This window comes from Stegostoma tigrinum, chromosome 45 (genome assembly GCF_030684315.1).
Source record: "Stegostoma tigrinum isolate sSteTig4 chromosome 45, sSteTig4.hap1, whole genome shotgun sequence".
Classification (NCBI taxonomy): Eukaryota; Metazoa; Chordata; class Chondrichthyes; order Orectolobiformes; family Stegostomatidae; genus Stegostoma; species Stegostoma tigrinum.
In genome coordinates this window covers 13,400,911-13,415,633 of record NC_081398.1, presented here as the reverse complement: position 1 = coordinate 13,415,633, position 14,723 = coordinate 13,400,911, and the positions used below count along the sequence as shown (strand labels likewise).

The 14,723-nt window shown below is 41.2% G+C and overlaps 1 protein-coding gene across 4 annotated transcripts in view; it reads left to right on the top strand.

Moving 5' to 3' along the window:
- LOC125448720 (misshapen-like kinase 1) overlaps positions 1-14,723 on the top strand; it is a 256,094-nt gene that overhangs the window by 162,297 nt on the left and 79,074 nt on the right. For all 4 annotated transcript variants that reach the window (XM_048524198.2, XM_048524197.2, XM_048524196.2 and 1 more), the window contains exons 8-11: positions 3,171-3,225; positions 7,376-7,454; positions 10,300-10,475; positions 10,599-10,668. In XM_048524198.2, coding sequence (XP_048380155.1) covers positions 3,171-3,225; positions 7,376-7,454; positions 10,300-10,475; positions 10,599-10,668 — 380 coding nt within the window. The remainder of the gene's footprint in view (positions 1-3,170; positions 3,226-7,375; positions 7,455-10,299; positions 10,476-10,598; positions 10,669-14,723) is intronic.

Here is a 14,723-nt window from a genome sequence, read left to right as displayed (position 1 = left end):
AGCTTTTGGCCAGTGCTTCTCTTTCTTGAATTCAGTATAATTTTTTAAAAAGAAACATGAATGATGCAGCACAGTAGCAGGGCATTCAACCTGTCATGCCTCTGTGTTGTGATACAGTAATCTTTCCACGAAATGTTGCCCCACACTCCAGAATTTAGCCAATGCTGCCTCATTACTTTTCTTGTCTTTGAATTGCAGAGAAACAGTGACTTTGTTTTAGTCCCTGAAATCATTGCTGTTTGCTCGTTGGTGAATGTGGGTGTTCATCAGGTTCCCAGGCAATACGCCCACATCTGGACTTAAAGCCATCTGAGCACTTTTGATTTTCAAAGCTTCAATCTTTTGATTCAGCTAAATTTTAAACAAGTCATGTTGAGATTCCTGATTTAACAAAGCAAAAGAATTGAGCCCTTCTTTAATTTATTGTAATGAGTTTATTGGACAGCATTCTTAGGTATAGGATTTACACTCATTTGGAAAAGCAAAGTCCGATTAGGGATAGTCAGCATGATTTTGTGCGAGGTAGATCAGGTCTTATTAACTTGTTTGATTTTCCTGCGGAGATGAGGGTATCTGTAGTGATTGGAACCAGGTAGACCCCGTTGACTACAAGTTTCCTGATTTGGGGTTGTTAATCTACACCAATCAGGAACCTTGTAGACATTGATGTCAACGCAATTCTAATCACTACATTACCAATGAGGGTGGAGCAGTGGATGTTGTTTACATGGATTTTCGTAAGGCTTTCGATAAGATACCTCATGATAGGCTCATCCAGAAGATTAAAATTCATGGGATCCACAGTGACTTGACAACATGGCTTACCCATAGTAGGGAGAGGGTAGTTGTGGAAGGGTGTTTTTCTGACTGGAGGACTGTGACTAGTGGTGTTCCGCAGGGATCTGTACTGGGACCTCTGCTGTTTGTGATTTATCTAAATGACTTGGATGAAAATGTTGATGGGTTGGGTTAGTAAGTTTACAGAAGACACAAAGGTTGGTGGAGTGGTGCATAGTGTAGGAGTTTGTCAAAGGATACAGCAGGATATAGATCAGGTGCAGATATGGGTGGAAATTGGCAGATGGAGTTTAATCTGGGCAAGTGTAAGGTGTTGCACTTTGGGAAATCCAATGTTAGGGGAAAGTGTACAGTTAATAGGACCTTGAACAGCATTGACATGTCCATATTTCCCTGAAAGTGGCCACATAAGTAGATGGGGTGGTAAGGAAAGCAGGCATGCTTACTCTTGTTGATAGGGTCATTGATTGCAAGAGTCAGGAAGTGATGTTGCAGCTTCGTAAAAGTTTGGTCAGGCTTAGAGTATTGTATTCAGTTCTGTTTCACCACAGTACAGGAAGTATGTGGAGTCTTCGTGGAAAGTGTAGAAGAGGTATACCAGAATGCTGGCTGGATTAGAAAGGATGAGCTATGAGGAGAGACTGGACAGACTATGGTTGTTTTCTCTGGAGTGGTGGAGGCTAACTGGGAGACCCGATAGATGTTTATAAAATTGAGAGGCATAGATAGAGTTGACAGTCTGGATTTTTTTCCCCAGATTGAAATGTCTAATAGTCGGCAGTATGCATTTAAGGTGAGAGGAAACAAGTTCAAAAAAAATGTGGGGGCAGGTTTTTTTCACTCAGTGGTGCATGGAACGTGCTGCCAGGGGTGGTGGTGAAAGCAAATATGGTAGGGGCATTTAAGGGACTTTTAGGTAAGTGCATGAATAAGCAAGGAATGGAGGGAAATGGACTAAGGGCAGGCAGAAGAGACTAGTTTAATTTGACCGTGTTCGCCACATCACCATGGCTATAGTGTTCTATGTTCTATGACGCTGGGTCTATACTGAATGAAGTTTAAAAGGGGTGGGGGGAAGAGGAATCTAACTGGAACTTGGAATACTGAGAGGCCTGGAGAGAATGGACATGGAGAAGATGTTTCCATTAGTAGGAGAGACTAGGATGCAATGGCACAGTCTCAGAGTGAAGGGGTGACCCTTTCAGAACAGACATGAGGAATTTTGCACAGCCAGAGGGTTGTGATGCTGTAGAACTCAAGGCCACCAGTGTACTTGGAGGCCAAGTTGTTGAGTGTATTTTGGAGATAGATAGGTTCTTGATTGGTAAGCAGATCAAATAATAGAGGGAGAAGGCAGGAGAATGGCATTGAGAATCACATCAGCCATGATCAAATGGCAAAGCAGACTCAATGGGGTGAATGGCTGAATTCTGTGCCATAGCTTATGGCCTGAAAAAATGAATATGCCTTTTGATGAATTTTGTAATTTCAGAGTGCCTTAGAGAGAATGGCGGCCAACTTGATTCTGTTTTTAAAAAAAAATGTAAATTTTTAAGGCATGTTGATTGTTATATAAAAAGTGGCCAGGACTTTTGGGTGAAGTCTCTACCTCAAGATAGTCCCAGGGTTTGGCAGATAGGTAGTAGACTGACACAGTTTCATAGTGCAGCTGAAAGGTGACTTCTGACAAGGTAATGCTCCATTGGTACTGCACTACTGCCAGCCTAGATTATGTGCATAAGTGGGTCGAGTGGGTATTGAACCTATGATCCTTTGACTTGGAGATGAGAGTGCTACCCTGAGTGAACCACAGTTTGACTGCATTCCACTAGTGCTTATACTGCAAACAATTTTTGGCTTTGAAGAGTTTTGGAGTCCAGGAATTGTAGAAGTAGCTATATAAATCTAATCTATGGGGAAATGGTGGTGCCTTGGTGATATCACTCTGAGTGTAATTGAAAGGATCTAGATTAACTACCTGGTTCACTAATGCCCTTTAGGGAAGGAGATTTGCTGTCCTTAATTGGCCTGGCGTGCATGTGATTAAGACACCAACATCCAGAGGCTGACTCTGTGAAATAGCCTACCATGTCACTGTGTTTGAGGGCTGTTAGAAATAGGCAACAAATATTGCTATCCTCACTGGCATCCATATGGCATGAAAAGTACGCAAGCTTGGCTGTTTTCTCTACAATTCTCCATTTCTTTAAGTTTTAAATGTAATGTAATCCTTACCTTTCAATTGTTAATACATTCATGACGTTTTCATCCTAAACACTAAGTTATAGGACAGCGTTGCTCCAACAGAATTGGGTTAATGAAGCAAGCAGATATTTGACCTCTTTAACTTGATTGATTTGGTTTCGTTGCAGAGTGATATTTGGTCTTTGGGGATTACTGCAATCGAAATGGCAGAAGGTGCACCACGTAAGTTTTATTTTCACCATGTTTGTTGAAGGATAGGGTTAGCAATCAAATGATGCCCTTCTACTGACTGCCTGTACTCAAAACTATAACCGAGATGACCGGATTTCATTAATGGCTCTTTTTATTTACTATCACTGTGCAACTAATGAGAATTCCTGTGATCGATTTTAGCTGTTGCTTTTAGGATTGGTGCAAAGATTGGCAAAGTCTAGCTCTGCTCATTGAACTCAAATTCAATTTGGAGCATCAGCCTGGTGGCCTGTCCAGTTTAATCCAATGCTACTGCACATGATGTGGACTAACACTCCGAGGATTAACCTTCTATGAATTGCCACCACCGCCAGTGTGCCTCAGACTTGACCTTAATCTGTGAGCAGTTCCTCAGCAATCCATGATCTCCAGGGATTTGCATTCTGCTCAGTGATGCAGCTTGAAAATAGCTTTATTTGGCCTGGCCCTATTTATCCTTTCTTTTAATCTTTTTCTCTTATTTTCTTTAATTTTGAAAGAATTTTCTTTTAAATCCTGAATCTTTTCCTTTACCTCTGTCCAACTTGCTTGCTTTTTTTCCCCCATCAAAAGCATCATCTTTCACTGCCTGCCTTCTTGTGGTGCATATTGCCATATTGGAGGGTGGAGCAGTTTTGAAATGATGGCAGTTCACTGGGCTTTAAAGTTGCTCCTGCTGCAAATGAATGTGTGTAAAATTTATTCGGTCAGACAAAGCTTCACTGCTGTGTTGTCTTTAACGTGTGCGAAGGACAAAACAATAAGGAGTGACCCATTTGGCTGTTTGAGTCTGATCCACTGTTTAATATTTGCCATTGAGTCCCTTGAGCTGTTTCTCCCATTCATGGCTGACTCATAACTACTTTTTTTTACCTGTCCTAGTTCCTCAATATCTTTGTTTTAGAACAATCTATCAATTGTGGTTTTGAAACTTTCCCCACGCCCTCGACAGCATTTCTAGGGCACAGCATTCTGGATCTCCATTCCACTTTGGGCACAGAATTGCCATACAAACAAATTGCTGGAGAAACTCAGCAGATCTGGTAGCACCTGGTCTGGAAGAGGATCTCGAGTTTCGAGTCCAATGTAACTCCACTGCAGAACTGCTTTCTGAAATCACCCTTGAACAGCTGACTTCTAAGTCTATGCTCCTTTTTACTCACCAGAGGAAATATCTCCCTTATCAACACATCTTAATTTGATTAGATCACCCTTAAGTTCAAAACCATACAAGCCAATCAATGCAACATGTCCTCACAATTTAACCCTATTTCCTCAAGTACCATTTCTACTGAATATGTACGACACCTCAAAAGCCAATCATTCTTCCTGAGATGCGATGTCCAGAACTGATTTGAGACATTAAATAGGCTAGAACCAGAACTTTATAAGAAACATGTGTTGTATCCCTCACTTTATATTTAATTCCCCTGAGATAAAGACCAACATTGCACTAGTATTTTTAATTATTTGTTGATATACCAAGCCAGAAAGGTCTGCTGGGCGCAAGTCAATTGAAGAGTTCCAAATTGAGTAACATGCAATTCATTGTGCCACTAAACAGTGTCAAAGGAAGTGTGAATACATCTGAAGACATTAATGCAAATAATCAACATTTAATCAGTTTTGTGTTGTAAATAATTAGCGAATTTCCAGAGCAGTTTGCTTATTATGTTCTATGGCAGTATTTTCTGTTTTGTGTTCTGCAAGAGTTGAGTGTAAATCAGACAACACCATTCTATTTTGGTTATGTTGCTGCAGCAGTAACATAAGCTTCATGGGGCTGCAGACACAAATTCAAATCCCACAGAAGAAGCTGAGAAATTTAGAACAATATTAATTAATTGAATAAATGTGGACTCGAGCTAGTAGCATTATTCGTAGCCCTGGAGCACGCAAATTGAAGTCTAGACCCGAAACGTCAGCTTTCCTGCTCCTCTGATGCTGCTTGGCCTGCTGTGTTCATCCAGCTTTACACCTTGTTTAGTCATGCCCTTTCAGAGAAAATGTGCCATCTTTAGCTAGTCTGGTCTACAACTGACTCCACACTCTTAACCGTCATCTGAAATGACCCAGAAAACCATTTAATTGTAGAGAATTGTAGCTTATCAGCTCCTCAAGGACAATTATGGACAGGCTGTAAATATTGGCCTTTCCAGGCATGCTGCCATGCTGTGAATTAACACTTTTAAAAATAACCTGAGCAGAGAGTGCTAGAGAAAGAAATGGCGAAGCTCTTGTTTTGCAGCGTCATACATTGAATATTGGGTTGGGGTGAGGGGAGAGGTGACAAAGAAGTTGGTATTCAGGAACGTCATTCCGTGGTTGTCCAAGTACCTTGCTGCATAGAGTAGTAGGCCAAAGCATTTCTCATTTCTGTCATATCATCATTTTACCAAGGTGGTTCAAGCCTAACAACTGGGGAGCCAAACACTGAGAATTAAACATGACTTTATAAGAGGATACATGATTAAATATGTAAATATTGTTTGCAATAATGGTTTTAAACCAGAGCTAAGTGACACAGTGGATTAAATCACTGTCATTTATCTGAATGACGATTCCAGTTTGAAATGTTTGCAAGATCCTATAAAACTGATTTGGATGTTTTCTAACCAGTGACTGCAAAAGTCCCAGCATTCAAGTCAGCTCGTTATTTAAAATACCAGTGATAGTATTTGGTATACTGTTGAGTATGCCTGTATACTTCTATTAAATCTAGAAAGCTGGAATAGTTTAGTGCTCAGTGGGGAGCGATGGTGGTGTTGTCTTCACGTTACTTGTTTCACAACCTCGATAATGCCATGGTTGTTTGAGATTTTATTCCAAACATAGAAACATGAAAACAAGTTTGTGTAAAAGTATTAACTTGCTTGTATTATCAAGGGGACAGTTGGATTCACCGTGTTATTTGGGATATTGCTTCTCATCCAACCTGACCATAAACATGACCTCAGCCCAATGACAATGCTATTGACTGTCAGCTATTCTGGATTCAAAAAAAAATAAAAACCAAAAGAACTGCAGTTGCTGTAAATCAGGAACAAAAAGTTGCTGGAAAAGCTGAGCACGTCTGGCAGCATCTGTGGAGGAGAAAGCAGAGTTAACGTTTTGGGTCCTTCCTCAGAAATTTTCAGAAGTCACCGACCCCGAAACGTGAACTCTGTTTTCTCCTCCACAGATGCTGCCAGACCTGCTGAGCTTTTTCAGCAGCTTTGTTTTTGTTCCATAAAAAAATTAAAACTTGCTGTACCTCGATTTGAAAAGGAAATCCCTGATTTACCTTTTAGAAATGAAGACTAATTTAAACCAAACATGCTTGTCACCATATTGCTGACAAATGGACTTTAGTTGCATGTTTTATGCATTGATCTATTCTGGAATCAAGTTGTCATCAAGATGATGCAACAGGTGATGGAAAGTTGCAGCTTGGTGACCATCTTGGACATGGTTGATTGTTGAGCCAGGCAGTTTCTCTATAACTCTCAGGGTTACACACTGGACCAACTAGGTAGCTCTCTGATGTGACCTGGGGATTTACATGGTGATACCCTCCAATATGGTGCAAACAACTGGACGAGGCTTGGGGATAGTAGGAACTGTCAGTGCTGGAGTCTGAGATAACAAGGTGTGGAGTTGGAGGAACACAGCAGGCGAGGCAGCATCAGAGGGGCTGGAAAGCTGCGGTTTGTTGACCCAAAATGTCAGCTTTCCTGCTCCTCTGATGCTGCCTGGGCAAGTTTTGGGTGGTTCTGGCTAGTCAACTGGTAGGCATGTTGCTTCTTGTTGCTAAACTATGAGGTTATATCAGGGTAAACATCAATGGTTACCCATCTAGACCCATTTTCTTTTTGGGGAGCCATTGTTGGTGATCCCTAAGCAATGGTCCTTGGCTGCATACTCTGGGTGTGAGGTAACTGAGATGTGTCGGAAGTGCATTAGAGAAAGAAAATCTCTGGATTTTTTTCAATATTTTGGTGTGTGTTTTCAAATCTGACTATGGGTTTCCATACATGACTGGCTGATCAATTCAAAAACTAACAACTCCAGAATAACAGCTACATCTATTGATTAATGTGGAAAATTGGTGAATTAATGGTTTTCTTTGTGTAACTTTCTTATTTACTTTGCTTCATTCCAGCTCTGTGTGACATGCACCCGATGCGAGCCTTATTCCTTATTCCAAGGAATGCCCCTCCGAGGTTGAAGTCTAAAAAGTGGTAAGTGATTCTAAGATTGTTTGCATGAGCCTTATGGATGTGCTCATTCATTTGAACGTCCAATACTGATCTGCCTTCAACGGAGCTTGCTGAGTAGGTTAGGAAGGATGACATCAGTGTAGGACAAAATGTGAAGTCAGTCAGTTCCTTGCTGTTGGCTGAATGTAAAAACTAGCAGCAGGAGTAGGCAATTTTCCCCTTTGAACCTGCCCTGTCAGTTAATATGATTTTGGCTAATCCTGTCTTGGCCTCAACTCCACTTTGTCCACTTTAAAGCCTTTACTAATTGGAAATCTATCTCCTCCTCAAATTTATTCACTGTCTTGGCTGATGTACATTGGGCTTTCCAGAGGCTCTAAATTATAGGTGGGCTAGAACTGGACAACAGAAAAGTGAGGGAAATGAAAGTGCACCACAGATTTTAAAACTTGGAAGTGTGTGCATTTGGGAGTTGTAATAAAACCAAACCGCTAGAACAAGGGAGGGGAAAATTGGATAAAGAATTAAGGAGCTGAAAGAGAGAAGGGAGATGCAAAACTATGAGGGCTGTATGCTGCAAAAAGTAAAATTGACCAGCAAAGATCACTATAAGCACTCTGGATGACACTGCCCAGAGAGAGGCCACTCGCAATTTAGCTGAGGATTGCGAGTTAGCTCATTGACTGACACAGTTAAATGGAGGAATATGAACTGCAACCATCAATCAGCCATATTTAGGTTTGAATTTTATCATGAAGTTTGTAAATATGGCAATTTGATGCATCTGAGGTTTGGGTTGGACGACAGTAGTTTTCAATATGGTGTAGAAACAAGACCACCTGATTGTGGACAGGCCTCCACTGATATCAGTAGTTTGCACTGCTGCCTCAGTGTCAGGGACCTGGGTTCAATTTCCAGCCTTGGAGCATTATGGAGTTTGCATGTTCTCACCATGTCTGCAAGGGTTTCTGCCAGGTGCTGTGGCTTCCACATCCAAACGTACGCAGGTTAGATGGATTGTTCATTGTAAATTGTCCATAGTGTCCTGGATTTGCAGGCTAGTTGAGTTACCTGTGGTAAATGTGGGATGCTCTTCAGAGGGTCACTGAAATTTGATGGGCTGAATGGCCTCTTTGTGCACTGTAGGGTTATTATGAATCTAACTGGTAATGTGACTGTCAAAGTGGATGAGTTTTGGGACCAGAAATATAGCTCTGTCAACTTGTGTGTTGTGATTTGAATTTGAGAGGGGTCAAATTGGCAAGGATAACAATATGTTGAGTGAAAGAAGTTATTCATCATAGTGCACTAGATTTTTAAATTATTGAATATTATCACTGATTCAAGAATGTAGAGTCAGGAAATCTACGCACCTATTTGATCCCCAAGGAATGCAATGGAAATGGTTTATACTGAGTTGAAATTTTGAAATTGCCATTTATTATTTGGCCTTCTTATTTTTGGGTTATTCTGAGCATGGGAAAATCTGACTGTTTGTACTCTCAGCTTCCATCACTGGAACAGCAGAAAAAGGAAGCTGGAGCATCTGAAGTTGAACAGAACATTTTTGCATCTGGTCTAGGTCTTAGCTTGAGGGCATCTTTCATTAGGGAAACACCAGTAAAGAAAAAAAATGTTGAGGTTTATTTGTGCATTAAAATTTGAAGGTTGGGGACTTTCTTGGGATCACTTTTAATTTGATGTGGCTGAAGGCATTGTTAAAATTCCAATTTTCTAGGTTTAGATTTTCTACGGAAATTTGTAAATACATTTGGTGGTTGAGAAGGGAGCATGATCCAAATGTACGTTATAAGGAGCACATTGAAGTGATTGTCAGTTGTGCAATTTCTTATCTGGTTTATTAAAGATCTTCGTTCATCCCCAAAGCAATTTATGAACAGACTTGGTGACCTTTTCCTTCTAATTGCAAGGAAACAAATAAGATGTGTACGGAAAATGAATTTCTGACTGCAACCAATGTGTGATGCCAAACAAAAATTAGGGGTCTGCAGTTTTGCTGGAGGTGTGTCTGATTTGGGTGCAGTGTGTTGTAAATTGTCCTAGTTCCCCAAGCTGATCTTGTCTGAGTACTGTGGAGTGTAGTAAGCATTGCTTTGCACATTGTTGGCTGTTGTTGGAGAGCCTGACTGTGGGGGAGGAGTGTGATGCAAATACAAAGCGAGTCTGTCAGTATGGGTGGGAGGTGATTTCGGCCAAATGCTCCAGCAGGAGGGTACTGGGTGGTGACTTCCCACGCGGTAAATTTATGATCTTAGTGTCAGATGTGTAAGTTCGTATTGCCTGTGTCAGTGTTGCTGATTGAGCTGGTGGGAAAAGATGGTTTCTTGAAAGAATTTAGGCAGACTTGTGGGAATACTCTTACCAGAATTCTGATGGGCTGATTGTAGATCTAGCCCTGTGTTAACTGAAAATTTAACATGTTTGTTCAAATTAGATCGTCTACGTATTTGGCTTCCACATCTAAAATCTAACCTTGCAGGTAGTCTGCATTTATTCACAGCTCTTCGCTCTGTTATGCCAAAAGATTTATGGGCACCTCCTTGGCTGTGCAGTTCTGTAACTGGACTGGGAGAGGATTTCTACTATCCCGGAATAGGTTTTTGAGCAACATCCCACTTGTCTTCCGTGTTCCCCTTGACTGACATATACTGCAATTGAAACTAGTTGCCTTTGGTGCTGGTTGCTGTTGAGGATAAACCTTCATGCCTTCCATCTGCAAGTTTTCCTGCAGGCTGCCTGTGAAGGAAGCCCCATATGGATTTGTAGAAATTAGAAAAGCAGTCTGTCTGTACCATGGGTGTGATTTTTAAAACATTAAATTCTGCTTTAACCATTTCTTTGGTAGGTCAAGGAGGTTTATAGAGTTTATTGAAAATTGTCTGATCAAAAATTACACTCAGAGACCGTCTACAGATCAGCTGTTGAAGCACAGCTTCATTCGAGACCAGCCAACCGAGAGGCAGGTTCGCATCCAGCTAAAAGACCATATTGATCGGACCCGGAAGAAGCGCGGTGAAAAAGGTGAGGCGTAAGTTTATAACTCAGAAGCTGCTAGTACCCATTTCACCAGCTGCAGTGCTAATAAATCTGTAATCTTTGAGTAGAATGTCAGCAGTGCAGTAACAGGCTATCTCTATTATACAGAGGAGACGGAGTATGAATATAGTGGCAGTGAGGAAGAGGAGGACAATGTCGGTGAAGAAGGAGAACCCAGGTATGATTTTAAAAACAAACAGCTGCATCAGATGTGCTTTATCAAGAGTACTGTAAGGCTTATTGTCCCTGTTTTCCTGTCTTAGTGCAACAGTGTCCCCACCACATAAATTTAACTTTGCTGTGGAGGCGGAATTGAATTTTATGCTGTTTAATGGTGGCGGAGGGGTGGGGGTGTGAGTGTGGGTGGAGGTGGGGGTGGTGGGATATTGATGCCAGGGATCGGAACATTGCCTGTGCCCAGTGTCTGCTCATGTTAATACAGGGGAATGGACATTCAACCCCTGCCAGGTGCCACTGGTTCCCTTGCCCTCCACATCTGGGAACCAGGTCATTTGCAGCGATATTTTCAATAAATGACAGAGGGGGGCTGGGAGTTTCCCCTATTAATGAATTGCCCTTTAAGTAGTAGGAAATATGTACACAAGACTTCAATGTTAAGGCTGTGATAAAATGGATAAGATTTGGTTTTATTGATTCTTATGAGTAATAAAACAACTACAGTTGTTCAAAACATAAATATGCAAAATTGTAGAACTGTGCAGCATCGGTCATGATTTTTGTGAGGAGAGATCTTTTAAAAGTCTCTCTCCAAGACTCTTATCTTCACTCTGACCATCAGTTTACTTTTGGGAAGAATGACTTTAAGGTGGGGAGTTGGGGACATGTTTAAATTCATGGAGCTATGAAAATATGAGAAATGGAAACAGCGGTAAATCATTCATTCATCAAGCCTGGTCTGCCATCCACTACAATCTAAACTAACATTGGGCTTCACTTTCCCACCTGTTTCCCATATCCTTCGAGGACACACAAGTATCTCTATCCTGCTCTCAATATATTCGACGAAAATAGCATCCACAAACTGTTTATGGTACAGCACTCCAAAGATTCACTACTTTTCACTTAATGTTTTCTGCATTTCAGTCTGAAATGATTTACACCTGAAACTGTGGCCATGTGCATTAGGTTATCCAGCGAGGTTAAACAGCCTCTGTGTCTACCCTTTCAAGCCCCTTCAAAATCTTGAATATTTCAATGAGGTGACCTCTCATTCCACTCAACTCCAGGGAATGCCAACACAGTTTAGTCAGCCTCTCATAGAACACAGAACATAGAACATTACAGCACAATACAGGCCCTTCGGCCCTCGATGTTGTGCCGACCTGTCATACCAATCTGAAGCCCATCTAACCTACACTATTCCATGTACGTCCATATGCTTGTCCAATGGCGACTTAAATGTACTTAAAGTTGGCGAATCTACTACCATTGCAGGCAAAGCGTTCCATACCCTTACTACTCTCTGAGTAAAGAAACTACCTCTGACATTTGTCTTATATCTTTCACTCCTCAACTTAAAGCTATGCCCCCTCGTGCTTGCTGTCACCATCCTAGGAAAAAGGCTCTCCCTATTCACCCTATCTAACCCTCTGATTACCTTATGTCTCAATTAAGTCACCTCTCAACCTTCTTCTCTCTAACGAAAACAGCCTCAAGTCCCTCAGTCTTTCCTCGTAAGACCTTCCCTCCATACCAGGCAACATCCTCGTAAATCTCCTCTGCACCCTTTCCAAAGCTTCCACATCCTTCTTATAATGTGGTGACCAGAACTGTACGCAATACTCCAAGTGCGGCCGCACCAGAGTTTTATACAGCTGCAGCATAACCTCTTGGTTCCGGAACTCGATCCCTTTATTAATAAAAGCTAAAACACTGTATGCCTTCTTAACAGCCCTGTTAACCTGGGTGGCAACTTTCAAGGATCTGTGTACATGGACACCGAGATCTCTCTGCTCATCTACATTACCAAGAATCTTACCATTAGCCCAGTACTTTGCATTCCAGTTACTCCTACCGAAGTGCATCACCTCACACTTGTCCACATTAAACTCCACTTGCCACCTCTCAACCCAGCTCTGCAGCTTATCTATGTATCTCAGTGTAGGAAAACCTCTTCATCCCAGGGGCCGATGTAATGAACCATCCTTGTTCCACCTTCAATGCACATGTATCTTTCCTTAACTCTGGAGACCAAAACTGCACATAGTATTGTCTCATCAAGGTCTGAGTGATTGTAGCAAGAATTCTTCATTCCTGTACCCTGATTCCTAATACACCATTAGCCTTTCTAATCATTTGCTGTATCTGTACATCAACTTTCTGCCTTCCTGGAAGGAATTGTTTTGGGTTTGTTCATGAATATGGATGCCACCGGCTAGGCCAACTCTAATTGCCTTTGAGAAGTGTTGGTGAGCAGTTGCTGCAGCCTGTACCAACATGTGCACTCATTTCCATCTACTCCTGCATGCTTTTAAGTATTTTGTCCCTAGTTTACATTTTGTCCATGTTCTTCTGACAGAAATTCTTCATCCTTGTCATTTGCCTGCATGGTGTTTCATCTGCTACTTGTCTACTGACCCTACCAAATTTTCTGTCTTTTTGAGTTCTAAACTGTCACAGTCACGTGGCACAGAAACAGATCCTCGGTTTAACACTGACTGATATGCTTCCACGTTTTCTATCATCTGCAAGCTGTGCACTGAGATCTAGATCATTAATCGTAGAATCATAGAGCATAGAAAAGTCCCTTCAGGCCATTAGAATACTGGAAAAGCTAGGCACTCTACTGACCCTTGAGGACCGCTATACCAAACCATCCTACAGCCTGAAAAATCTAATCTTATAACCAGTGTCCCTTTTATTTCATGAGCTGAACTTTTCTCTCAGGTCTGTAGACTAACACTGTATCAAAGGCCTTTTGAAACTGCATCAGCAGCATTTACCCTCATTGACATTTTCTTGTTACTGTTATTACTTCAAAAAACTCGAGCAAGTTAGTCAAAAGTGAGTTCTGTTTTTAAAAAAAACTATGCTGACTCTTACTGATCAAGCCAACTTTTTCCATGTGACTACTAATTCTAACCTGAATAATTAATTGTTTCTCGAACCTTCTCCACCGCTGAAGTTAAACTGACTGAGTCTATATTTGCTACCGTTATTGAACAACAATAGAATGTTACTAAGTCTCCAGTCCTCTAATGCTTACCCTGAGTCGAGGGAGGACTGAAAGTTTATGACCAATTTCCCCTGAAATTTCTACTTTGTTTCTTAAATATCTTTGAATGTAATTCATTCAGTCCCAGTCCCTCGTCAACTTCAGATGCCATCATCCAGAATTTTCTCCTTATCACTTCCGAACCCTTATTGTCATACCATTTTCTCTGTCGCCACATCCTGAGTAGAATCGACCTCCTTGGGAAAAGCAGATGTTTTAATATTAATATGCTTTTCTAAGTGCACTGTCAAACGTTCAAAATCAATTCCACTACTTTCCCAATAACTATTAGTTACGCCAATTGGCCTGTAGTGTTCAGTTCTCTCTCTTCCCCCTTTTTTAAACCCTGAATTACAGTGTTACATTTGGTAACTTTTGACAACACAAGGTAGGAAAGTAAGCTGTGAAGAGGACAGAACAAGGCAACAACACGATATTGATAGGTTCAATGAGTGGGCAGAGCTGTTGCAAATAGAACGTAATGTGCGAAATGTGTCCATTTTGGCATGAAGAATGAAAAAAAAGTTGCCTAAGCGTAGAGAGATTGCAGCACTATCAGACGCGGAGGTGCTCAGTGTCCTAATGCATCAATTCCAAATTGTTAGTATGCAGCTAGAGCAAGCAATTGGGAAAGCTAATAGAACTTTGAAATGAATACAGAAACGTGGAGGTTGTGCGTAAGTTGAACAGGGCACTGCAAAATATTGTAGTGCTGTTCATATAATTGGTCACTTTATTTAAAGAAGTGTGTAAGTGCATTAAGGAAATTCATAGAACATTTGCTTAAACAACTAACTGGAATGGGTGGGCTGCCTTCTATGGAAGGATTGGACAGGCTGGGCTAGTACCCAGTTATTTTTAGAAGAGTAAAAGAGGTGTCATGTTTGAACCTTGTAAGATCATGAAGGGTCCTGACTGGGTGGATGTGGAAGGGTTGTCTCCACTTGTGGGATAATCTAGAACTATGGGACGCTGTTTAAAAATAAGGGGCTGCCATT